The 26,546-nt window shown below is 41.6% G+C and overlaps 1 protein-coding gene across 2 annotated transcripts in view; it reads right to left on the reverse strand.

The window, feature by feature from the left end:
• Positions 1–26,546, reverse strand: part of LOC126268234 (nucleobindin-2) — a 71,054-nt gene that overhangs the window by 30,122 nt on the left and 14,386 nt on the right. For both annotated transcript variants that reach the window (XM_049973882.1, XM_049973883.1), the window contains exons 5-6: positions 26,293–26,466; positions 9,912–10,014 (exon numbers count right to left, since the gene is read on the reverse strand). In XM_049973882.1, coding sequence (XP_049829839.1) covers positions 9,912–10,014; positions 26,293–26,466 — 277 coding nt within the window. The remainder of the gene's footprint in view (positions 1–9,911; positions 10,015–26,292; positions 26,467–26,546) is intronic.

Below are 26,546 nucleotides of genomic sequence, written 5' to 3' on the forward strand. Positions count from 1 at the left end.
AAATATCAATGTTTTTAACAGAAAATCTTAACCAGTGCAAAAAATCTGTTATGTTGTTCCAAAGCAACAAAGCAGTGTCTCCTGTTTAGATGTGATATTATGAACAATCTACAACATATATATTTAAAACTTTTATTCACTCCTTTTGGGTGTGCCAAGTTACTGCTACAAAGTACAAGCAAAATTCTTGAAACTGGTGGTTCTTATAAGAATGAGCATGGTAATTGTGAGACATCTCATTTTGTCATAGCAGGATACTGCATTATATCAAATACTTCCACTTGAAGTTTGCCCAGAGGTCACTGCTCATGTCCGTAGGCTGAATTACGTGGACTTCAGACTGCTTAATGTTTTATTGGCAACAAAAGCTGTCAGTAGAGTTTAAGCATAGGGAAATATTGAAGTTTTAAGTTTATGTTTTCTGACATACTGATACAAATGGCAACTGTATTCTTACATACATGCATGACAAACATTTATTTATGCTCTGACTTCGTTTATATGCTGCAGAATATGTTTCAAATGATAGTGCATGGTTGGAACTGCACAGCAGTGTTAGCATAATGTCAGGTAACTGAATGTGTAGCGATCAGCTTGTGATCTGGAAAATTGTTCTGTGAACAACAGATCGTTTGATGATCACAAAAGAATAAAGAATTATATGCACCACCTTGACTGAAAGCCTAGCAAGAACTTGGTATTGACAGAATTATCTTGTTGACCCAGTTACAGCCAATAACACTAATTAGTATCCTTTAATAGAGATATTTATGTTCGTACACTGTATTGTGGGCAACTATACTGATATTCCAGTCATAACTTCACAAAGAATAAGGAGATCCTAAAGTTGTCAGCACACGGAGCACGCTTTTGGATGTCAACATTGAGCATGGTGAGTTCAACATGCTGCTGAACAGTCAGAAACAATGTGACTTGTGGATATGGTACTACTTCTCAATGTGGTATATGCAATCGCATCGTGCTCCAGTTGCAGTTTGCACCTATATCTGGCTCATACATCACACTGTTCACAAACTGGATGCATGCAAACTTCCTACATTAGCTCTATTAAAACACACACTTGCTTCCTTGTCCAAATTCTAGTCATTTTGTTCTGCCTGTAGTATACAATAATAAAAACTTCAGTATCTATGGACATGTTATGAGGCAAAAAGGGAAATACCACATCCAGTCAATAAATACATTGGCTTAGAAAAGTTCCATTAAAATTAATGCAATACAAATTTACAATAGTTCTTCACATAAGATAAAAAATTATTTAATCATACTATTTAGTAAAACACTAAGGTCATTCTTACTTAATCACTGTTCCTATTCTGCAGCAGAATCTCTGAAAAATGTGAATTACAAAACTTAAAACAAGAAAGTGCAAAATACCTTACTGCAAGTAGTGAAAGCTGTCTTGTAGAATAAGCCAATTGAACGAACTCACTCCTTGGAAAGAGCAGTACTTATATTCACATAACATTGAATGTTATAGAATATTTTTCTATTACACTAATAAAGTATCAGAACTGATTAAAAAATGAGAAGGCTAGTAAAATTTTTTTTTAACCCAGTGAGACACAAACCAGTAATGCATCATCTGAAAACTTACAATTTTATGAAGCTACTCGTTTTGCTATATGGACCAAGAATGTTACATGACCACACTTTATGTCTTACTATATCCTGAAAGCTTTAATCCTAGATATGTTATTAACTGACATTTAATTATAGAAAGTTGTACCAAGAACATTGCGTTTCTTATCGGTCTTCAGTGTGCCATTGCTTTGAAACAGCAAACTTTCATAATACGGTTACAAAAATTCTTTCGCCACCAATATGATGTTTTCCCATTATTTGACACAGATGGAAAAAAACTCACAATACCATGAAGTAGTTGTGCAACCTAAATGAAAGTCGGTAGGCACTATGCCTGTTCAACTCTTGTGTTAATCACATAAGAGTGGTACTACTAGCTTCACTATGAGGGTGCAGCTCAGGTTTGCGTTAAATACATTCTGTAATGGTCATAATCACTAGTTACCTTTGAGACTGAGCATGTTGACTTGATGTTAGGCAAGAATGAATTTAAGGTGACAATAACACTACTATCAACACCTCACTGTGTTTGAACGAGGTTGTGTAATAGGGCTATGAGAAGCTGGATGTTCCTTTTGTGAAGCTGCAGAAAGACTCGGCAGGGATGTAGCCACTATACGATTCCTGGTAGCAGTGGTCATGAGAATATACAGTTGCAAAAAGATGGGGCTCCAGGTGGCCGTGTGGCACTACCAAAAGGGAAGACCATTGTGTTCAGCATGTGACTCTGATGCATTCTACTACTGTATCTGCAGTAGCAATTTGAGCAGCAGTCGGCACCACACTGACACAATGAACTGTTATAAATCAGTTTACTATAAGAACAGATCTGAGCCGGGTGCCGTTGAGAGCATTCCACTGATCCCATATCACTGCCGTTTGTGACTTCATTGGTGTCAAGCAAGAGCTGATTGGAGGGCAGGATGCATGTCTATTGTGTTTTCTGATGAAAGGTGGTTCTGCCTTGGTGCCAGTGATAGCCATGTGTTGGTCAGTAGGAGGCCAGCTGAGGGTCTGCATGCTAGAAACACTAGAGGTACACCTGGAGTTATGGTCTGGAGTGTGATTTTCTATGACAGTAGGAGCACTCTTGTGGTTATCTCATGCACCACGACTGCAGACCTGTACTCCACCTGTTGACTCAAACTGTTGTGCTGCCATTTGTGAACAGCATTCCAGTGAAGGGTGGGGGGAGGGGGGAGAGGGGTGTTTTTCAACAAGATAACACTCGCCCACACACTGCTGTAGCAATCCAACATGCTTTACTGAGTGTCGACATGTCTTGGCTTGCTCTATCACCAGATCCGTCTCCAATCAAGCACATATGAGACTTCATCACCCAACAACTCCAGTGTCTTCCAAAAACATTAACTGTCCCTGTATTGATCGACCAAGTGCAACCGATATGGAACTCCAATCTCAAAAACTGACATCCTACACCTGTATAACACAAAGCACGCACATTTGCAAACTTGCATTCAAGATTCTGGCAGTTACATCAGTTATTGATGTACCAACATTTCACATTTGTAATGGCTGATCTTGCACTTACATTAACTTGTGATCTTGCAATTTTTTTCTGTCAGTGTATTACAGCAAATCACACAATTAATGGCGGGTTCTCAAGAGATCTTCAATTTGCTGATGCTTAAAAACTGCATATATATACAATGGGCTTCAACTGAAAGCCAGTATGGCATCTCTTGGCTCTGTACTGAAGAGATGGTGTGCACGTAATATAGGTGGCATTCTTCCATATCACTGGTTGTACAAACACACATTCAGAATGTTATGCTAAATTGTTATGCACATTCAGAAAGACTCCCCTACGTGATTATTCCACACTATCTCAGCATGCTCAACATTCAATAGCACAGTCTGTTTGCTGACAGCTTAACCAATGTATTTGATTCAATACAGATGTCAGAGCAAATGCAAGCAGTGTGTGTTTTGTATTCACACTAAATATATATTCTTCATGGACTTTACATTTGTAGTTCTTATGTAACCAGTTTAATGCACTGCTCTTCACTGAAAAGCTATTTGTGCTTTTTTTTGTATATTAAAACCAATAAATTTAAGCAAAGGGTCAGCTTAAATGATGCATGAGGTTTCAAAGCACTGTTTGTTGACATGTAAACGACATACAAAAGATGAATGATACATGAAAAGATACACATTCTCGCCAATTTTAAAAAGCTTGCCTTGTGGCTCGCGTGCATACTAAATGACAGGCCTGTGATAGCACTCTACAAGATGGTGGCAATGCAGGAGAAGAGTTTTTATGTATCACTATGTGTTACAGGTGCTCAGTTTACACTCATACACAAATATGGAAAAGCTCAGCCTGGTTACCAGAGCGTTTTGTGTTGATTATGCCAGTTTTGTGATACTTGTTTGCGTAACGGGAAAAGTGTGGGACAACCACATGCCTCAGAGGAAATTGTGGAGTGCATTAGACAGAGCTTTGTGTGCAGCCCACAAAAATCAACCATTTGTGCAAGCTGTTCAGGGCATTCTGCAAAAAACAGTGTGGAATGTTTTGCGCTGCATTTGCATTTCAAACCCAACCATTTATAACTGATACAACTGATCCTAGATAATTATGCCCACGGATCGAAGTTTTTTACCCAAATGCACCAAACTATGGAAGACGGTGGTGATTCTGCAGGGACATTGATATTCAGTGGCAAGGCAACGTTCCATCTGACAGGATAAATGAGTCGTCACAATGTGAAGCACAAATTGCTGCATGTCCCAAGGGTGTGGAGCTGGAAACGGATTCGCCAAAACTGAGTGTCTTCTGTGTCACATCCAAGACAAAGGTGCATGGCCCCTTTTTCTTCATTGAGCAGATGGTGACACGTTGTGTGTACCTGGATACATGCAGTTATGGTTGCTGTCAAAAATTACTGTTGACTATTCTACTTTCATCTTTCAACAGGACAGGGCTCCCCCACAATTGTCCACATCTTAGTCAACAGAGAGCTGCCACACTGCTGAATAGGTTGCGCTGGTCTGGATGATATTCCTCAGTACAACCCATAACCCCCCCCCCCCCCAACTTTTGAGTTTCTTTTTTTCCTCTGGTTGGGGATGGGCATGACAATACCACAATTATGACACACTCATTTAGTACTGTTATCTCTTGAGTAATTTGCTCAATGAGCTCAACTGACTTCAAGTTAGTAATGTTACTGGCCTCATGTCAAGTCAGTGGGCTACCCAGATTTTTGTAATTTATTTGCCTAACGACAGCCTCCATTTCACTAGTGACTTTTAAGTCAACAGTTAATATCCAATCAACGACTGATTCGTACCCAACACAACAACTCGGAAACTGCAGTCAAAACTGGTGGAAAACCAATGTGCCTCCAAGATCAACCTAGTAGGTAGATATTAGCAACTGTCATGTATCACATAAATCAGCTCAGAAAATCATGGTAATAAATAACCTTTTGACATATACAAGTATCAGCAATTGCTATTTGGCGTCGCAAACTGAAAAGTGAGCAGACACAGGCTATTTCACAAGGTTATGCCTACCTTTCTGCATTGTGCTTGTAAATCAGTGACAAACCATGAGCAGACATGCCTGGATAGTGTCTATTTTCCACTAAACGCACATGAACCAAATCTACTTAAATCACTGCACGGTGTGCTGCACAGTTAGATGTCATCATGTATGACAGCTTTGGTGTTATTCTGGGAAAGGCCGATTCCCTCCCTCCCAAGTGCTGCTTGCTCTTTTTTTAGCTTACAGACTATACATGATCCAGTTTCTCACACTGCACCAAGTTGCATTGTGGTTTGGAATGAACATTAAGCTTTCGTTAAAAGGACAGCAAAAGTAATGGTGGACCTCCTTCAATACAACCACATCTAGTAAAGCACTGTGGTGTTTAAACCAACCTTCGAGTTGCTGGTAGTAATAGCTTTAACTAGAGAAGTTGGTGCAATCTATCCCAGAAGGGTGGCTGCAATCTGAACTTAAGCATTTGAGATACATTCCAAGAATACAGCTACAGATTTATAGGTACGACATAGAAGTTCTTGTGAAACAAATAAAAAAATAATTCATGACTTTGGGAAGAGGTCAACCTATTAATATTTCTGTGAGGTTGTAATCAACAGAATAAGCTCCACAATTCTTATGCATAAATTAAGACCATTGCTTTAAACAGTACAAACGATATTAACCTACTGTTAAACGTAGCTCACACCTCAAAAGTTCCTACTGTTTACAGTATTCCCTGTGAATCTGGCAGTAATGTTTAAGGCAAACTATTGGAGCTGTCAGTAAGTAATGTACACAACATGCATGCCACATAAAGCAAAGGGCTTTAAACAAATTGGTTGTGTTATGGTGTCGAGAGTAGACATTAAAACAAAGAATTTGAAAATGAAAATTGAGGCTCATGTTCAAGATATGGGAAATTTTTTATAATAAGATAGCACACAAGGTATTTTTTGACTGAATTTGATTTTATGAAAAATTAGCAAATACACTCCTAGAAATGGAAAAAAGAACACATTGACGCCGGTGTGTCAGACCCACCATACTTGCTCCGGACACTGCGAGAGGGCTGTACAAGCAATGATCACACGCACGGCACAGCGGACACACCAGGAACCGCGGTGTTGGCCGTCGAATGGCGCTAGCTGCGCAGCATTTATGCACCGCCGCCGTCAGTGTCAGCCAGTTTGCCGTGGCATACGGAGCTCCATCGCAGTCTTTAACACTGGTAGCATGCCACGACAGCGTGGACGTGAACCGTATGTGCAGTTGACGGACTTTGAGCGAGGGCGTATAGTGGGCATGCGGGAGGCTGGGTGGACGTACTGCCGAATTGCTCAACACGTGGGGCGTGAGGTCTCCACAGTACATCGATGTTGTCGCCAGTGGTCGGCGGAAGGTGCACGTGCCCGTCGACCTGGGACCGGACCGCAGCGATGCACGGATGCACGCGCACGGATGCACGCCAAGACTGTAGGATCCTACGCAGTGCCGTAGGGGACCGCACCGCCACTTCCCAGCAAATTAGGGACACTGTTGCTGCTGGGGTATCGGCGAGGACCATTCGCAACCGTCTCCATGAAGCTGGGCTACGGTCCCGCACACCGTTAGGCCGTCTTCCGCTCACACCCCAACATCGTGCAGCCCGCCTCCAGTGGTGTCGCGACAGGGTGAATGGAGGGACGAATGGAGACACCTCTGGTGATCGTCGAGGGGACACTGAATAGTGCACGGTACATCCAAACCGTCATCGAACCCATCGTTCTACCATTCCTAGACCGGCAAGGGAACTTGCTGTTCCAACAGGACAATGCACGTCCGCATGTATCCTGTGCCACCCAACGTGCTCTAGAAGGTGTAAGTCAACTACCCTGGCCAGCTAGATCTCCGGATCTGTCCCCCATTGAGCATGTTTGGGACTGGATGAAGCGTCGTCTCACGCGGTCTGCACGTCCAGCACGAACGCTGGTCCAACTGAGGCGCCAGGTGGAAATGGCATGGCAAGCCGTTCCACAGGACTACATCCAGCATCTCTACGATCGTCTCCATGGGAGAATAGCAGCCTGCATTGCTGTGAAAGGTGGATATACACTGTACTAGTGCCGACATTGTGCATGCTCTGTTGCCTGTGTCTATGTGCCTGTGGTTCTGTCAGTGTGATCATGTGATGTATCTGACCCCAGGAATGTGTCAATATAGTTTCCCCTTCCTGGGACAATGAATTCACGGTGTTCTTATTTCAATTTCCAGGAGTGTACAAAGAGAGTGGTGGAATAAATTAGATTGAAAAATCTGGCTGCACACCAATCACAGAGTGCAAGGATATCTCTGTTTCGAGGGTGGCAGTAATGATAAGAATTTATAGTGGCTGTCCCATGTGCCCACTGAGTTCAGTGGCATAACAGAGTTGAGATGACCCTCACTGTTTGATTACTCTTCTTGTACATGCATACTTTCAGCCCCTCTCTCTAAAGTTCAATACAATTTTGTGATCCACCTATTGAAAGTTATTGCTAAATTAATTTTGGAAGTCTACTTTTGGATAGTAGTCTATTGTCAAGCAGTTGTAGTTGTTAGATGTTCCACAAGAATTGCAAACAGCAATTCCAGAGGTTGGAAATGGGCAGATTTGAACCTCTTCCTTAAAAACATCACTTAGCTTGGAAGGAAAACTTTGTTTAAAGTTCATGATTGAGGACATATACAATAAAGCGAAATGCTCTTGGCAGTTTTCAAGGCTACTTATAAGTGAGTACATTTTTCTTTTGTATTCTGATGGAACCAGTTGCTAACTGGCCATGTCAGTACTGGTAACTAACAATGAAATAACTGCTGAATATCAAATTATACACTGACAAGTGTCCAAGCATAATTTGTGGGAGTCCATGAAACACATTATATGTAATATAAAAATCTAAACAGAATTAGAAGCACTGTTATACCTTTTTTCTTTATTATTAAACATTAGGTGAGTATGGAGGCTAAAGAATCATAATAAGTGTTGCTTTAGACCAAAAATTAGTTTTTAAAGGCTCCAGCTTTTCACAATGTAGGGTCCTGGCACTCAGAAGGATCAAGAAACACTGTATTAAAGCATCCTACACAGCAATGGTAGAAAAATTATCTACAATTCCAATCCCCCATCATCCTAACACAGGAAAACCACAGGGTGAGTCAGTTTGCCTAACAACAAAACAATACCCAGTGTGAGTACACTCACTGAAGTGGATGATATTTAAAACACAAAGGCCATGAACAACCTATGAGCATTCTCTTGAACATCTGAACTCAAGTGTATGAAGATGCAGTTGCAGCATGTTGGTCACAGAGAGTAAATTATTTTAAGTGTTAATACAACTAAATGTAAAACAGGGTGCATACGCGGACAAGGAAAAAAAATTCCCAGATTTCCCGGCTTGAAATACTTCTAAAATGGTTCGTCATCAAACGCTCTGTAATTTAAGAAATTCATTGTACATACTTGCACACAGTTCAACATGTGTAAAACAAAATTTACTTTGAAAGTAAAGCATTTCAAACCACCATTCGCAATATTTTCCCCGCAACCTATTAGAAATAGGTTCGTTTCAGTAGCCGCCAGAGAGCGCCAGATAACAGGCGCCACCTTGCTTTGGCAGCTGCTATGAAGCAGGAATCCCAGATGTTCGTACGTGTAAAATATTAAAAGATCTTATATTATGTCATAAAGGAAAAAGACATCAGAGGATACTCCAAGAGCATCGGAATTTCATGAAACATACTAAAATGGCACGTTTAAAGTGCTTACTTAAAGACATTCATATGTCCAGATTCCCAATGAAGTAGGCTTCGACCTGATATTAAGCTTTTCAGTGTGGGTTTCGGGATGTAATTTTTCTTGGAGCACCAGTACTGCATTAATTCATTTTTGATTCTTTATTATACTAGCCAGAAGATGAAAACGTGCACTTGAAATGCAGCGAGCAGTTGAAATTAGCCAATAGTGTGGAACTAAACACTTTGTTTCAAACACATTGACTGCCTCAGTGTAAAAGATTAATAAAACCAAATTTCTTTAGCAAACCAACAAAAATAATTTCATTGTTCTGCAAGGCAATTAATGCATGGCTGTCAGAAAAGTTGAAATAAAATAAAATCTGAAAGTAATAATGTATATTAGCCTTCCGTAATTATGTGAATGTATTTTAATTCACTTGATAGAGCCCGGCTACAGAAAACCATTTTGTTTTCATTTGACGTGAGAGCAGTAAACGAAGAGGAAACAGCAAAATCACTAAATGTAAACACGGGTCACGTGGAGACCACACACTTCCCCACTATAACTCAGACTGCTCTGCGTATCAGCCTCTGATCTATGACATTTCCGAACCGAGGCAATACTAAGATAGTGGCGCCACCCCCACTCAGGTAGTCTGAATCTATGTATTTCCCTAGTAATTATAACAACAATGACATTCACAAACCCAAACAACATAATCAGACAGCGATTGGTGTTCACTCGTTCGGCTTTACTCCTCTCAGCTTGTATAGCCTGGTCCCCTTTTGCCTGCAGAAAAGAATCTCAGTGTGACAAACAAAACAGTTATAACAGGGAACAAGGTTCGAGCATTCCTATTGTAGGGGCCACAATATTACTGCATACCAAAAACAGAAAATTTTACCCAATTTTTTAACAGTGGTTTTATTGTATGTTGAAAACTACTATGTGGAAATCCATGGAATAGAAGGTGTACCATAAATACTGAACATAAACAACCAAAATTTTCTGACTGTTTAAAATAATGCGTACCATGAAGGTAGAAGAATGTTTTTGGGTCAAATTCCTGATTTTCCATATGATCCTGTTTCTGCCATACCTCTTCAAGCTGTTGCTTGCTACCAGGATGGTGGAGCTGTAACAATAAGGACATAGTTAGGATTACTTTAAGGACCTTAATGAAAGTAAAAAATTAATTCATTTCTTGAAGCACTAACACAGCACTAGTTCTTGTGTAATACTAATAATGACCATTGGTGCATAAGAGAAAATAAGAATCCAATTGCACACTAAGAGGAAAATAAGAGTCCCCAAACCAATAGTCCAACACAAATATTATACAGTTGGTAAAAGATATAAATCTATGAGCAGATTATCATACATATCATCAAGAGTTTCTCATTACCTCAGTTTGTTGCCACTAATGTTCACAGCATTTGGTCTAAAATAAAAGATCACTCAAAATACAATCTCCTCATGCCCCGCATGTGCTTCACTGGGACTAAATCTGAAGGTCACACTGTATGCATAATTACTACCCTGTTGTAAAGCCCAACTCCCTGACATAAGACTGACAACAGAATATACTGGGTGCTGTTCCTGATGTATCTTATACTATTCAGCTTTCTCTCAATAAATACTCATTGTAGGCTACAATTTCCAACACCGTACTTCCTGGAATTGGTATTTCTTATCCATTTTAACACCACTCTTGGCACTAGGTTTTTGCAAGGGGGATTGAGGAACTATACAAGGTGCTAGAGGGAAATATGGTACATGCAAACTTGAGGAGTTGGAGGAAAAAAAGAGGCACGAGGGCACAGGGGCTCTATACCACGAGTAATAAACTAACACTGAGAAGCAGTGAACCTAATAGCAAGGATACTAGAATGTGTAACAAATTACACTGAACATATCAACAAAATACTTAGACAATAATAACTTTGGTAGTCTTGACATAAAATAAAACTTAACAAAACAAAAATTATCTGGATGAAAAAATTCAGATACATGTGGCTGGTTGACAACCACATAAAAGCACAAATACCCATGTCAAAATATGCTCCCTAACGATATAGGGATGAATCTTGATTCTTTACAAGTTGTCGAAATTCATGCTACACTCATCCAACATCACTTACGCCTGAGGAGAAGTCTACAGTCAAGCCATTTAACACTGTCTTATCAGTATACAAAATATGATTTAGACATAATGTGGAGCAACGATTCCACATGGGTCATATTCTGGAGGCTCTAATGCTGGAGAAAGAAACCACAGAAAGCATCCCATGCAAAGATAAACCAGAGTTCTCATTACATCTGAAGGAGTGGGTGGAGGCATTCTTTTGATACCTCTTCTGCCTAGAAAGAGTGTAAGTTAAGATCAGTGTTCACGCACTGTTCAACAACTTCTGCAAGATTAGGCAAACAACTGGTAAGGTGAATGGATGTGCTTATAAATATCATTTGACCTCTGATCAGGACTAAGATGTCTGGTACAGAGACTCTCAACATTTTGGCTCCTTATAATAATGTTGCCTGTTTCCCTTAACTAATTCGTCTAGCAGAGTTAATCAGCCACAATTATTCGTATAACTGACAATGAATCCATTAGCGGATCCTGGGGGAGAGTGTACTCCAAACAACAGAATGATGCAGAGCTCAAATTAGGCTCAATCACAATACATTTCAATCAACACTTAAGTGCAAGCAGCAACTCAACAAACTGAAGTGGCATGAAGAGAAAAGCAAAACTACTTACAAAAATAACCAATATTAAAGAAACACCCAAATGGCAGTAATCACTTCCTTAATAATCTGTCAATGACCAAGAGTAAAACCTTGATGACTAAAAGGTATACATCAAGGACTTTGGGAAAAAATATGAACTTCATAATAAAGTAAGAGTGGGCAGTAAACAGAACTAAATTTGAATTGTTAGAGGCAACATGCATCTAGGAAAGGTTATGTAGCCATATGCTGAGACCAGATGACATGTTGATGACATGATTTATGCTTCCACTGAGAAAGAATGATTTTGTGAAAACAGAAAAGCATTGTCAGGCATTACTCCCTGAAACTTCAAACTGACAAAAATTCTCGTGACTACTTGACGCTTGCACACACAGGAAGACAAACTGTCCATAAAACGAGTTTGTCTGCCATCTTAATGGAGTTATCAATTTGCATACCAAGAATTATGCACCAATCTATGCAGAAAATTAGGTGACCACTCAAGGGATCAAAAGACATACCTCTCACCTCTTGTTTCATTAGGAAGCACACAGGAAATCAAAGAAATTTTAAACATATATTAATTTAATCTGACATACACATACCCTACATTGCTCCTTGCAATCATATCTTTCTAAAATTACTACTGCTCCACTTGATAAGTAAATCTGAAGTTTACTGTTACATCTTGAAGGATTCTTTTTTGGGGGAGATCCAAGCACGTGGCATACATTACAATCCCCTTTAAGAATGCTCTCTTTGTCAATTATGTCACATGGTGGGAAATAACACCACATATGCGTTTATTTTCAAATACACATGAAAAACAATTACTGCCTGTAAGCTGAAGGTGAGTGGGACAGAATACATAGTTTCCTAATGCAAAACCCCACAACATCCTTAGAACTGGCAATACTGATCAACCAGCAGCTCGGGGACCCAAAGTTCACAGCATCTATACGCAGCTATTGCTGTCTGAAACCCACTGGGTGAAATGACCCTTGTAATGAGCATGCATCCTGGTCTCTACTGAGATCTACCCATCTACAGTGGTCCTAAGACAATTGGAAATCTCCTAAATGAACACTACCTTGTCAACGGCATCTTCAGTATGCTGTGGATGCACCTTGGTAAAGCCCAGCACTCTGCTGGCATTAGCATAGTTGCCTTAGGGCAGGCCTCAGCAGAAGCCATGCTGCATGTCTCACATTCTAGAGAGGATTGCAAAGGTCATCACTCCCCAATGCCATTCAGCCAGAAATGGCTGTGTATGAGCACTGAATGTTGGGTTCCCAAACTGTTGGCTGGTCAGTAATGCCATTTCTAAGGATGTGAGGTTTTGCATAAGAGAACTACATACCTCACCTGTCTCAGTCACCTCTAGCTTACAGGCATCAACTCTTGCCCATATGCTTTTCAAAACTAGCATATTCACAGTGTGCTTCCCACCATATAAACTACTTGCAAAGAGGGATTTCTTAGATCTAGTCATTATTCCTCTCTATAGGGTATATAGAAAGTGGACCAAGAGGAGCAATCACAGAATTCAGTAAGTGGCCACAGGACTTCCTTTTGTTAACCTGTCAGTAGATTGGATATTAAAACTGTAGTGTGTATATAAGATATTATGAAACAATTACCTAAAGATTATATCTGAATCATTCTCTTTCCTAAAAGTCATGAAACCTAAAATGACTCTGGGCCTTCTAAGAAGTTAATGTTGAGGTTTACAACAACCTTGGTGTAAGATATTAATTTTGCCATCCCTGATTTTTAATGTGTAGTTCATGAATTTCAAAATATATGAGCTAACCTTATTAGATCTTGTTTTGATATCCTGGTTGAAATTCACAAAGTAGTAGTACTGTCTCCTCATTCGCTATTATCACAAACACCAAAGATGACTGCCTCTACAGACAAAAGTAGCAGTAAAAGGAAGTGCATCTTCCAACAAAACTGCTTTGCCACTATCAGTGAAAATACAGACCAGTACTTCAAACATTGCCACTCTCTCATCAAAAAATTCGAAATGTATCAGAATTCATAGTGTATGTCTCAGCTTCCCACTGCTCTGTAAAGAAGTCATGAACATAAATGACGAGCAAAATTGAAAATATTACACACCATTCTTCTTTGTTCACACTCTACTGGCTGCAGGAAAGAGTCTATCTGTGAAACTTCCTTGAGGAGCATGATTTTATTGGGAGCATCAGCCTCTGAGGACATCAAAAATGTCATTCAAACATCACATTAAAACAGGGCAAAGACAATGGAAATCTTATTCATACCGCTGGTGGAATAAGTTGTACCAATCTGATTAATTTGCACCTCAAGCTAGGTGCTTCATTGCTTTATTGTAGTACTTCCTGTCTGGCATGTTTAAGAGATTATACTTAAGTAGTACTGCCCCCCCCCCCCCCCCATGAACATGAACCATGGACCTTGCCATTGGTGGGGAGGCTTACGTGCCTCAACGATACAGATAGCCGTATCGTAGGCACAACCACAACGGAGGGGTATATGTTGAGAGGCCAGACAAACGTGTGGTTACTGAAGAGGGGCAGCAGCGTTTTCAGTAGTTGCAAGAGCAAGGAGTGGGGAAGGAGTGCTGCTCAATATGTCCTCCACGAACATATGCGAAGCTTACATGACCATCAGCCATTGAGCCGTCAGTGTAAACCACTTCAGAGCCCCGGAACAAGTCAAGAATCGAGAGGAAGTGACAGAGGAGAGCAGCAGGGTTAATGGAGTCCTAAGGTCCAGATGAAGCTGCGGCTGAGGTGTACACCATGGAGGCATATGTGAACGGACCGCAAGCGGAGGTGGTAAAGGGAAGGACTCCAGTTCGGAGAGAAAGGACCGCACGCGATCTGCAATCGTTAGCCCCGATCTTGGTTGCCGATGCGGGAGATGGACTGCCATGGGCGGAAAAAGAAGACTGTTATTTGGGCGCACAGGGGAGCTATGAATGTGTGCTACATAACTGGTGAGCAGTTGTGCATGTCTGATCTGCAGTGGAGGGACACCAGCTTCCACCAATATGCTGGTCACCGGACTCGTTCTAAAACCTCCTGTCGTTAGTCAAACCCTGCAGTGAGGCACAGAGTTGAGTAAATGCAATGCTGAAGGCGCTACCAAACCATAAACCACTTTCTCATAGTCAATTCGGGATTGGACAAGGGCTCTGTAGAGCTGCAGCAGCGTGCAGTGATCTACACCCCAATTGGTGTTGCTCAGGCAACAGAGGGCATGAGGTGCTGCCAGCACTTCTGCTTAAACTGATGAAGATGAGGGAGCCAAGTCAACTGAGTGTCAAAAACCAGTCCTAGGTTTTTATATGTCTCCACTACAGTGAGTTGATCGTCATTAAGGTAAAGTGTGGGTCCCGGATGAATGGTACGACGCTGACAGAAGTGCATGACACACAACTTTGCGGCTTCAGCAACAACAGTACTGGAGCAGCAGTATGAAATGCAGAAGTCGTCAGCATATAGAGAAGGTGAGACAGAGAGCTGCTGCTAGACCGTTAATGGCCACTAAAAATAGACAGACACTCAAGACGGAGCCCTGCATGACTCCATTCTCCTGGATATGGATGGAACCATGGGAGCCACTAACTTGGACACAGAAAGAACGAAGCGACAGGAAGTTTTGGATAAAAATTGGGAGTGGTCTCTGGAGACCCAACTCATACAATGTGATGTGGCAAGGATATGATGTCATTATGTTGTGTCGTATGCTTTACATAAATAAAAAAAGATGGCAATCAGGTGTTACTGTCTGGAAAAGGCTGTTCGGATGGCAGACTCGATGCGATGGTCACAAGATTATCAGTGGTAGAGCAACCCTGGCAGAAGCCGCCCTGACATTGAACCAGCAAGGCACGTGACTCCTGGACCCGACCAAACCAACGACGTACCATATGTTCCAGTAGCTTACAAAGAATGTTGGTGAGGCTGATGGGCCAATAGCTATCCACATCAAGTGGGTTTTTACTGGGTTTGAGCCCCGGAATGATGCTGCTTTCCCGCCACTGGGATGGAAAGATGCCATCACACCAGATCCGGTTAAAGATAATGAGAAGATGTCGCTTGTAGTCAGATGAGAGATGTTTTATCATCTAGCTGTGGATCCAATCACGAACTGTGTTGGGACAATGTGCAAAGGCACTGAGGAGCGTGTAGTGAATGAGAGGATGCTCCCTTCCAGCCGCCGTTTGAGTGTGGAAAGGCTGGGGGTGGTTCTCCGACGCAGAGGCTCGAACAAAGTGCTCAGCAAAGTGCTCGGCAATTGCGTTTGAGTCGGTACATAACTCGCCATTTATGGTAACACCAGGGTCAGCTGTTGGGAGCTGGTACCCAAAAAGACGTTTGCCCAGACTTGGGAAGGTGCCATGTGACACCCAATGGTGGAGACATATCTCTCCCAACACTCCTTCCATTATTTGATACGGTAGCGAACACGGGCACAGAGTCGTCTAAAGACTGAGATGCTCCAGGAAAGGCAGGGTGTATACGTGGACAAGGAAAAAAAATTCCCGGATTTTTCCCAGATTTCCCGGTTAAAAATATACTTTCTCAGGGTGACAGTATATTTTCCCTTATCAATCCTTTGAATGGTTATGGTTTTATACACGGGCGTACAATTTCCCGGAACTTTACAAAACGAAACTTCGATGCGCTTTTGTAAGCCAGTCGTAGCTCATGTCACGTGTCTTGTCAGCCAATAACAGCAGATCTTCAGAGCATAGGACACGTGATGTAGCCAGCCAACAGCAACATCATTGTTAAGTAGCATGAAAAAACAAACAGGGGAAGTTAATAGTTTAAATTAATATACATAGTGTTGCTAAAAGAAAAGAAAAGCTTTCACATATAACATTGTTCTCAAGCTGCAAGAGAAGCTAAGATTTCACATATACTGTTGATCTTTTTTGCGCTTGTTACACTTTAAGATATCACACAATTGTGCAAGTAAAATTTTTAATAATGACATAAATGTCTGATCTTTAGGGTTCGAAATTCGTCAAAATGGCTCGCCATCAAAGAGTTGATTTTTAAATGAGAGTCAAATGCTCTGTGATTTAATAAATTCATGGTACATTCTTGCACTTAGTTCAACTTACGTGAAATGATATTTACTTTGAAAGTAACGCTTTTCAAACCACTATTCGCAATATTTTCCCGTGACCTGTTAGAAATAGGTTAGTTTCAGCAGTTGCCAGAGAGTGCAGATAACAGGCGACACGCGCTTGGGTAGCTATCATGACGTACAAAGCCCGTATGTACGTACGTATAAAATATTGTAAGATAATAGATTGTGTCATAAAAGAAACAAGATATCCGAGGATACTGCAAGAGTATCCGAATTTCGTGAACCATATTAAAAAGTGCACATTTAAAGTGCATACTTTAAGTGCACATTTGTATGTCCAGATTCTTAATGAAGTAGACCTCAAGTTGTTATTAAGCTTTTCAGTGTGGTTTTGAGGATGTAAAATATCTTTGAGAACCAGTACTGTATTAAATCATGTTCGGTTCTTTAGTATGGTGTAATGTCATACGTGCCAGAAAATGAAAATGTGCACTTGAAATGCAGCGAACAATTGAAATTAAACATTTCGTTTCAAATACATTGACTGCCTCTGCGGAAAAGGTTAACAAAAGGCAAATTTCTTTAGCAAACAGACAAAAATAACTTCATTGTTCCGCAAGGCGATTAATGCTTGACCGTCAGAAAGGTGGAAAAAAAATAAAATCTGAAACTAATGACATATTTTAGCCTTCTGTAATTATGTGAATGTGTTTTAATTCACTTGATAGCTCCCAGCCACAGATATCCATTTTGTTTTCATTTGACGTGAGAGTAAACGAAGCGGAAACAGCAAAATCACTAAATGTAAACACAGGTCATGTGGAGACTACCCACTACAACTCAGACTGCTCCACGCATCAGCCCCGGATCTACGACATTTGTGAACCTCTACTCATCTACATCCATACTCCGCAAGCCACCTGACGGTGTGTGGCGGAGGGTACCCTGAGTACCTCTATCGGTTCTCCCCTCTATTCCAGTCTCTTATTGTTCGTGGAAAGAAGGATTGTCGGTATGCTTCTGTGTGGGCTCTAATCTCTCTGATTTTATCCTCATGGTCTCTTCGCAAGATATACATAGGAGGGAGCAATATACTGCTTGACTCCTTGGTGAAGGTATGTTCTCGAAACTTCCAACAAAAGCCCGTACCGAGCTACTGAGCGTCACTCCTGCAGTCTCCCACTGAAGTTTATCTATCATCTCCATAACGCTTTCGCGATCACTAAATGATCCTGTAATGAAGCGCGCTGCTCTCCTTTGGATCTTCTCTATCTCTTCTGTCAGCCCTATCTGGTATGGATCCCACACTGCTGAGCAGTATTCAAGCAGTGGGCGAACAAGCGTACTGTAACCTACTTCCTTTGTTTTCGGATTGCATTTCCTTAGGATTCTTCCAATGAATCTCAGTCTGGCATCTGCTTTACCGACGATCAACTTTATATGATCATTCCATTTTACATCACTCCTAATGCGTACTCCCAGATAATTTATGGAATTAACTGCTTCCAGTTGCTGACCTGCTATTTTGTAGCTAAATGATAAGGGATCTATCTTTCTATGTATTCGCAGCACATTACACTTGTCTACATTGAGATTCAACTGTCATTCCCTACACCATACGTCAATTCGCTGCAGATCCTCCTGCATTTCAGTACAATTTTCCATTGTTACAACCTCTCGATACACCACAGCATCATCCGCAAAGAGCCTCAATGAACTTCCAATGTCATCCACAAGGTCATTTATGTATATTGTGAATAGCAACGGCCCTGTGACACTCCCCTGCGGCACACCTGAAATCACACTTACTTCGGAAGACTTCTCTCCATTGAGAATAACATGCTGCATTCTGTTATCTAGGAACTCTTCGATCGAATCACACAATTGGTCTGATAGTTCATATGCTCTTACTTTGTTCATTAAGCAACTGTGGGGAACTGTATCGAACGCCTTGTGGAAGTCAATAAACACGGCATCTACCTGTGAACCCGTGTCTATGGCCCTCTGAGTATTGTGGACGAACAGCGCGAGCTGAGTTTCACATGACCGTCTTTTTCGAAACCCATGCTGATTCCTACAGAGTAGATTTCTAGTCTCCAGAAAAGTCATTATACTCTAACGTAATACATGTTCCAAAATTGTACAACTGATCGACGTTGGAGATATAGGTCTATAGTTCTGTACATTTGTTCGACGTCCCTTCTTGAAAACGAGGATGACCTGTGTCCTTTTCCAATCCTTTGGAATGCTACGCTCTTCTAGAGACCTACAGTACACTGCTGAAAGAAGGGGGGCAAGTTCCTTCGCGTACTCTGTGTAAAATCTAACTGGTATCCCATCAGGTCCAGCGGCCTTTCCTCTTTTGAGTGATTTTAATTGTTTCTCTATCCCTCTGTTGTCTATTTCGATATCTACCATTTTGTCATCTGTGCAACAATCTAGAGAAGGAACTACAGTGCAGTCTTCCTCTGTGAAACAGCTTTGGAAAAAGACATTTAGTATTTCGGCATTTAGTCTGTCATCCTCTGTTTCAGTACCATTTTTGTCACAGAGTGTCTGGACATTTTGTTTTGATCCACCTACCGCTTTGACATAAGACCAAAATTTCTTAGGATTTTCTGCCGAGTCAGTACACAGAACTTTACTTTCAAATTCACCGGGTCAATACAAAAAAAAAAAAAAAAAAATCAAATTTCCAAAATATGTTCCTCTTTTAGTGCACCTCTTCCTAAAAAGTTCGAAACATAAAACATATGTATTCGAGGAAGTGGAAGACATATTATTTGATCTTAAGTATGCCGAAGTGCAGTGCCACACCTCTTCATAAAGCATTTTTCTACCGCACGTCCGAACTATATTCAGGAGAGTGGAAACTGAAATGTCCTGTGGTGCCTATCCTTCTCTCAGTCAGCCGGTTTGACAGCCTGCCCCTCTTTAAAAAAATCTCACACCTTTAATAGTGGATGGAATTATTTGTGATCGAGAGAACAAGAATTCTTCAGAAAATGGAACTTTTTATTGCCTATTAGTTAATAACTTGCTGTTTTGTGTGGCATAAAATTAAATATAGGATATATAAAATCAATGCTGACAAGAGATAAGTAAGAAATTACACACTTCTTCAAACCTTAGCTCCTAGTATTTTTTTCTCTCTAATCTTGTTACAGCTTTACATGGCATGCTTTCCTTTCTGCGAACGAATATATTACCTCATCAAAGTTTGTCAAACGTTTTGCTACATGAAAAACCGAAATGTCGTTATCTGATACTGAAAAAGCTGTTAATACAAATAATACCCACGACTAGTGTGGTTTCTCAATCTGATTTCGTCTAGTTTGTCACTGTCTACTAATAAAACAAAATTGGCCTTTCTAGTATGGTAGCAAATTTGTAACATCAAAGAAACGAGACTGTTTCAGCACAAATGGCCATTTTGATTACATGACAGAATATAATCCACGAAGTACCAATAACAAATGCCAATTAGGCCTACAACAAGCAGAAAGCTTTATGTTCGGAAATAGTTTCACATTTCATTCATATGCACCAGCTTCTCAAGCATGAGATCGAAAAGTAGTATTACGAAATTTTTATATAAATTTGGAATTGTCTTATTCTTCCACAATTTGTGTGATGTCCCCGTTTATCCCCGTCCTCGTTCTAACAATCTTGTCATCACCAATTCTGTAGCTATTGGTGCCATTGTCAAAATTTGTTCGCCAGTTAACTTTACTAACCCTGCCAGTATCACAGGTTTAGTTATCCCGCAATTATTTTCCGGTTAGGTGTTATTACGTGTTTGAACAACACGTTTTCCACGTTACTTCCAGAATAGAACTCACGCGGCTGCTAGCCGGGGACTGTACTACTGGTCCTTACAAGTGTAGCGATCTGGCCAAAACCTTTCTGTCAAAATTTCATTTTCTTGGATACACTGAGAAGATAATACGTAATATTTCTCACCTGTTATTCCTGTCAGTCATTTATTTCCATTCTGGTAGTCTGAATCTATGGATTTCGCTAGTAATTATAACAATTCTGATCATTCGCAAACCCAATCAACCACATAATCAGACAGCGATTGGCATTCATCCGTTCGGCTTTACTCCCTCGGCTCGTATAGCCCCATCCCCTTTTGTCTGCGGAAAGTTTGTTTCTAGATGCGATGAGGATTCTCCTGACAGAAACATCACGTACACTATGCATGCATTCAAAAGTCAACTTATGATTCATTCAGAAATCAACTTAGATGGTGTTCAAAAACCAACAGGGAAGTGTTTTAAAATCGTATGAATAATCGATAGACAAAATTACGCTGGATGCTAGGCGCTTTGTGAAACAAGTTTTTTCCCCTCGAGAATATGAATTTGTCGCCCCCTTTTCCCGACAGCATCTAACTGCTTGCTGCAACTGCTTGCACAGCCAACACCCACATTCCTGTAGCCAGAAGCGGGAGAATCTACTACTCAAACGCGACTCAACTGTGAATGCGCATGAGCCCGCTCGTAACTACTAAAACTAATCTAATATAAAACCCTTTGACACATTTTGCTGTTGGCAGACACTTGCATGAGCACTGTGTGACATTGTATATGGCGCATTTCCCTTGCAGTTTAAGTTATTTTCGTTTTTTTCTCTCGTTTATGTTTTATTGTTGAAGTATTATTCTGCATTAGTGAGATACAGTAATATCCTCTGTTAGATCATCGGTTCTTAAAAGTCAAAATTACAAAAATTTAACTAAAAACTAAAACAATGAAAAATTTCCGCAATTCTAAAAATATCCCGGGTTTTTTCCGGTTTTCTCCCAGATGAAAAAATTCCCGGGTTTTTCCCGGCTCTACCGGGTCGTATACACCCTGGAAGGGTGCCACTTATGCTGCTGTAGAGCTCGCCTATGCTCCTTAATTGCTTCAATGACTTCCAGTGACCACCAAGGGACTGCCTTATGCCTTGGGCACCCTAATAGAGAGGGATCGTATTTGCTGCGGAAGAAACAATTGTGCTAGTCACCTGCTGAACCATCACATCGATGTTACCATGTGGGGGAGATTCAGCGGTGACAGCAGAGGTGAAAGTTCCCCAGTCTGCCTTGTTCAAAGCCCATCTAGGCAGGCGTCCATGTGTCTGACGCTGGGACAGTGACAGGAAGATGGGGAAGTGGTCACTAGCACACAGGTTCTCATGTGCTCTTCAGTAGATAGATGGGAAAAGTCCTGGGCTGCAAACTGATAAATCAATGGCCGAGTAACTACAATGTGCCACACTGAAATGTGTGGCGGTCCTAGTATTTAAGAGGCAGAGGTCGAATTGCGACAGTAAAGTTTCGACATATCTGCCTCAGCCAGTAAGCATGGTACCACCACACAAGGTGTTATGGGCATTAAAATCTCCCAGAAGTAGGAAAGGTTAAGGAAGTTGATCAATCAGTGCAGCTGATACATTCAGGGGTACTGCCCCATCTGAAGGAAGATATACATTGCAGACAGTTATTTCCTGCGTCATCCTTATTCTGACAGCCACAGCTTCAAGAGGGGTTTGAAGGAGCACATGTTCACTACAGTCCGAGTTTATGTCATAAATGCAAACTCCACCTGGCACTCGATTATAGTCACTATGGTTCCTGTAATATCCCTTATAGCAGTGGAGGGCAATGCAGATAGCAGGTGTAAAGCTTAACAGTTGCCGTAGCTCAGCCACGCAGTGGAAAAAACCGTCGCAATTCCACTGGAGGATGACACCGTGAGACTGGGAAGGTATGGAGCACTCAATGAGGCAGTTTACACCTCAAGAGTCACCTGCTGCCACCGATTTATTGCCTGAGCAGTCTATATCCATTGTGAATGAGGGTCTGACGAAGTCTAGGTCCTCTGCGGATGCCAAAATCTCCACCCCATCCTCAGCCGCAGAGCTTGTAGGTAGCGGTGGTGTGGGTGCCACCGCAATTTTCTTGGTCTTAGGGGTTTCTTTCTGGATTTCTCTTGCTGTTCCTTGGGTTTCCTCCCTGGGTGGAACGACTTCACTGGCTCAGTCTCCAGGACTGAGGATGAGCATGAAGTCCTACAAACAGCTGCTTTTGGGCTCTTCAGCTACTGGCGGGTGTCATCTTTCCCACTCGCAGAAACCTGGGAAGGGAGTGACCCAAGGGACCCCTTCCTAGCAAGAGAAGCCAAAGAAGACTTACACTTATCCGGCTTAGAAGTGGGGACGGACGTCCCTGATGGTTGCGCAGAGAGGGAGCTGTTGCTCCCGAAGTAGCTGGTGCAGGAGCAACAGGGCGGGAAATGCCCCTCTCCATCAAGGGGGCAGGTGTAGTCTTCTGGCTCTGAGAGGTGACCTGGATTGGCGGAGCTGATGGTGCCAGAACTGTTGTAGCAGCGGCGTAAGACAATGTCATACGCCCAGGATACAGGCCTTCAAATTTTCTCTTAGCCTCAGTGTAGGTCAGTCTGTCCAGGGTCTTGTACTCAATGGATTTCCTTTCTTTCTGGAGAATCCTGCAGTCTGGCGAGCAAGGCAAATGGTGCTCTCCACAGCTAACACAGATGGGAGGTGGGGCACATGGAATATTGGGATGCGATGGGTGTCCGCAATCTCTGCATGTGACGCTGGAAGTCATATGGCTGAACTTCCAGCATTTAAAGCACCGCATAGGGGAGGGATACATGGCTTTACATCACAGCAGTAGACCATCACCTTGACCTTCTCAGGCAATGTGTCACCCTCAAAGGCCAAGACGAAGGCACCAGTGGCAACTTGATTATCCCTTGGACCCTGATGGATGTGCCAGACAAAATGAACGCCTAATCACTAAGTTGGGGCGCAGCTCGTACATGACAGCCCCACCACAAGATACTGGCTACCGTGCTGGATATTAGGTGCAAAGAAGTCGACGGTCATCGTCGTCGCAGAAATCCACACTGCATAGTGCATGGTGGAAGACGCACCCAGGCAGGTGTCCTCGCCCAAGAGATAGAGAATGGGCAAGACTGCAATGCGATGAGGAGAAAGTGGGCTAAAGATCTCAATGCATGATGGACATGATACACCTTGTAAAGCGCCCTTCCCCAATTGGCTCGCTCTTCAGGAAAATGTTGAAGAATGGAGGTCAAACCCTACAGGGGACCATCACATGAAGGCCGAAACGTTTGAAACTCCATTTAGTCGCTTTGTACGACTGGTAGGAATATCTCGGACCTATTCCAACACCCGGACCTGTAGGGGGAAGGGAGTCCTGTTAACAGAACGCACCAGAGGAGAATGCTACTTCTTTAGTAGGATAAGGGGAGTGGTTTCCAAAGATGGTGCAGCAGGAACCATGGAAGGCCTTCAGTTCCTGTAGTTTGTGTCCCTTAATTTGGGTATCTCACTTCGGGAATACTGGAGGGTGGTCATTCCCGCAACTGACACAGACAGGTAGTAGCACATGCAGTGAATTTTCACAAAATGGCTAGCAACAGTCTACACAAATTGGGTTATATGTATACCTGGAAGACATACAATTACTGAGCTACATGAACTAAAATCGTCATAACTTATGAATGGTTTGCATTAGAACGTTCAAACTGCACTTTTGGCCACGAGGCATGATGGGAATTAGTAATCACTGTATGTTTTGGTTTAGCGACAAAGCCCTATTTCATTTGGATAGGTTTGTCAATCAAAACTGGTGTTTTCTGGGACAGAGAATCTGCATTTCACGATTAAGAAGTCTCTGCACCCTCAACAGGTGATGGTGTGGTACGCAATTGTCCAGCCACAAAATAATTGGTGCAATATTCCTTGAGGGCACAGTGACACTACCTTCATGTACCAAATGATACATGAAGACTTTGGAAGAGGATTTCATCCCCATTATCCAAAGCGACCATGATTTTAACAAGATGTGGTTCATGCAAGACGAAACATGAATACATGTTGTTTCCTTTTTGTGAGGCTATATTAAAGACAGGGTGTAGAGCAGTAGGCCCAAAACCATTGCTGAGCTGAAAACAGCCATTCAGGTCATCAACAGCATCGCTGCTCCAACACTTCAGCGGATCATAAAGAATTTCATTATTTGTCTGTGCCCCATCATCGCGAATGATGGCAGGCATATTGAACATGTCATGACCTAAATCCAAATATTTGTAGCAATGTTTACATGTTGAATAAAGCGTATGCCTGCCACAGTTTGTAACTAATTTACTTTTTTTTTTTAAAAAAAGTTCAGTAATTGTCATCATGTATGTTGACAGTTAAAGCAACACATTGGGGGCGAGGAATATGGCTTCACAGTGCAACAGGGAACTATAATTTTCACCTTCTCTGCAGTTGAATCCTCCTCAAAAGCAAAAGATGAATGATCCACTGTCGATATTATTGTCTAGCGGGCTTTGACGTACAAGTTGTACAGAGTGGATCTCTTGATTCCCCAAGTGTTTACACAGTTCTTCGTCCATCTGCTGTATCATATCCAAGTGAAAAATTGAACCCTTCACCATGTTTAATTTCTTATTAGGTGTTATGGTAACAGATGCACCACCAAATTGTTTACAAGGGAGTAATGACCACGACAGGATAGGATTTGCCATCTGAATTAAGATGGATCCACTTCATAATTCAACAGGGGAAGAGAGTTTTCACATTTTGTTTTTAATATTCTTCACAAAGAACATTGACTTAGTAGAGAGAAAGGACCCTCCATCTATGTGCGAACCAGGAACTGAGGGGAATAAGTGTCTGCAAGTTGTTTGGTTTTACATTCCTCCCAGTGCATGGCAAAGAGAGCATTCCTGGGGTCACAATGAACTGAACTTAACTGTGGTCTGTTTAAAGAGACTGCTATAAATTCAGTCCTTTTACGATTCGAGAATTCTGCCAAGGTATTGTCTCTTCAAGCACCTACTCCTTGATATGCACAGAGAGGCGACATCTCTGGCATCGAAAGTGCAATCCCTATGTGGTAAGAGGGCTAACACTGTACGAGTACCTGATGACTCACCACGTGGACTGGCTACCATGTTTGGTATCAGGTGCCCCCTTCTCCTCACATACTAAATTCCTGGAGGAAAACTGGCAAGGGTGGAGATCAAACCCAGTTGTTGGGACCAACATACGATAATCACAATACACGGTGCAAAACAGAGTGATGAAATGGCAGAAGCCGTAATCTATGTCCCATGAGTGAGCTAGGCTGTCAGCAGGGAATCTGTAATAGACAATAAGTCCGACAAAAGATAAAATCAGTGTATGAAACTGCTGCACAGGAAAGGAAAAAAGTATTTCAATAGATTAGGGGCCCATGCTTGGCACATGTGTACACAAAAAAAAAAAGGAAGAAGAAGAAGAAGAAGAAGAAGAAGAATTGTGAGCCGCTTGGCAGGGCTTCCACACCGAATCAACTATAGGGGCGCCAAAACAGTTTCAAGGGCCCTATGATCCATAGTATCAAGGTCCTCTGGGTCTTTACATGGACTGGGGAATCTAAGGTTTCTGCCTCTATTTGGGTTATCTCAATACAATTTATGGCAGAGTACTTAAAAACAACTTAAGTATATAGTGATACAATTCAGTACTACTAATTTTACTAACAAGTTACACTTACTGGTTCATGAGCTTTCTGTTTCTTTTCCTTCTCTTCTATTTCCTTTTGAAGCTGCTGCTTATGTTCCTCATCTAAATTTTTTAATTTCTCTTGTTTCTCAAATTCCTTCTGCATTTCATATTCTTTGAACTCCTGCCTTCTCTTTTTATCAGCTTCAGCTAGATCAGCTGTTGTCTGCGGGAAAGAGATGTCAGAATTATTTACTTTCTCTTAATTTCACGTGACTAACACCAGACAAGTCGGTAATAGCATGA

Source organism: Schistocerca gregaria, chromosome 4 (assembly GCF_023897955.1).
Source record: "Schistocerca gregaria isolate iqSchGreg1 chromosome 4, iqSchGreg1.2, whole genome shotgun sequence".
Classification (NCBI taxonomy): domain Eukaryota; kingdom Metazoa; phylum Arthropoda; class Insecta; order Orthoptera; family Acrididae; genus Schistocerca; species Schistocerca gregaria.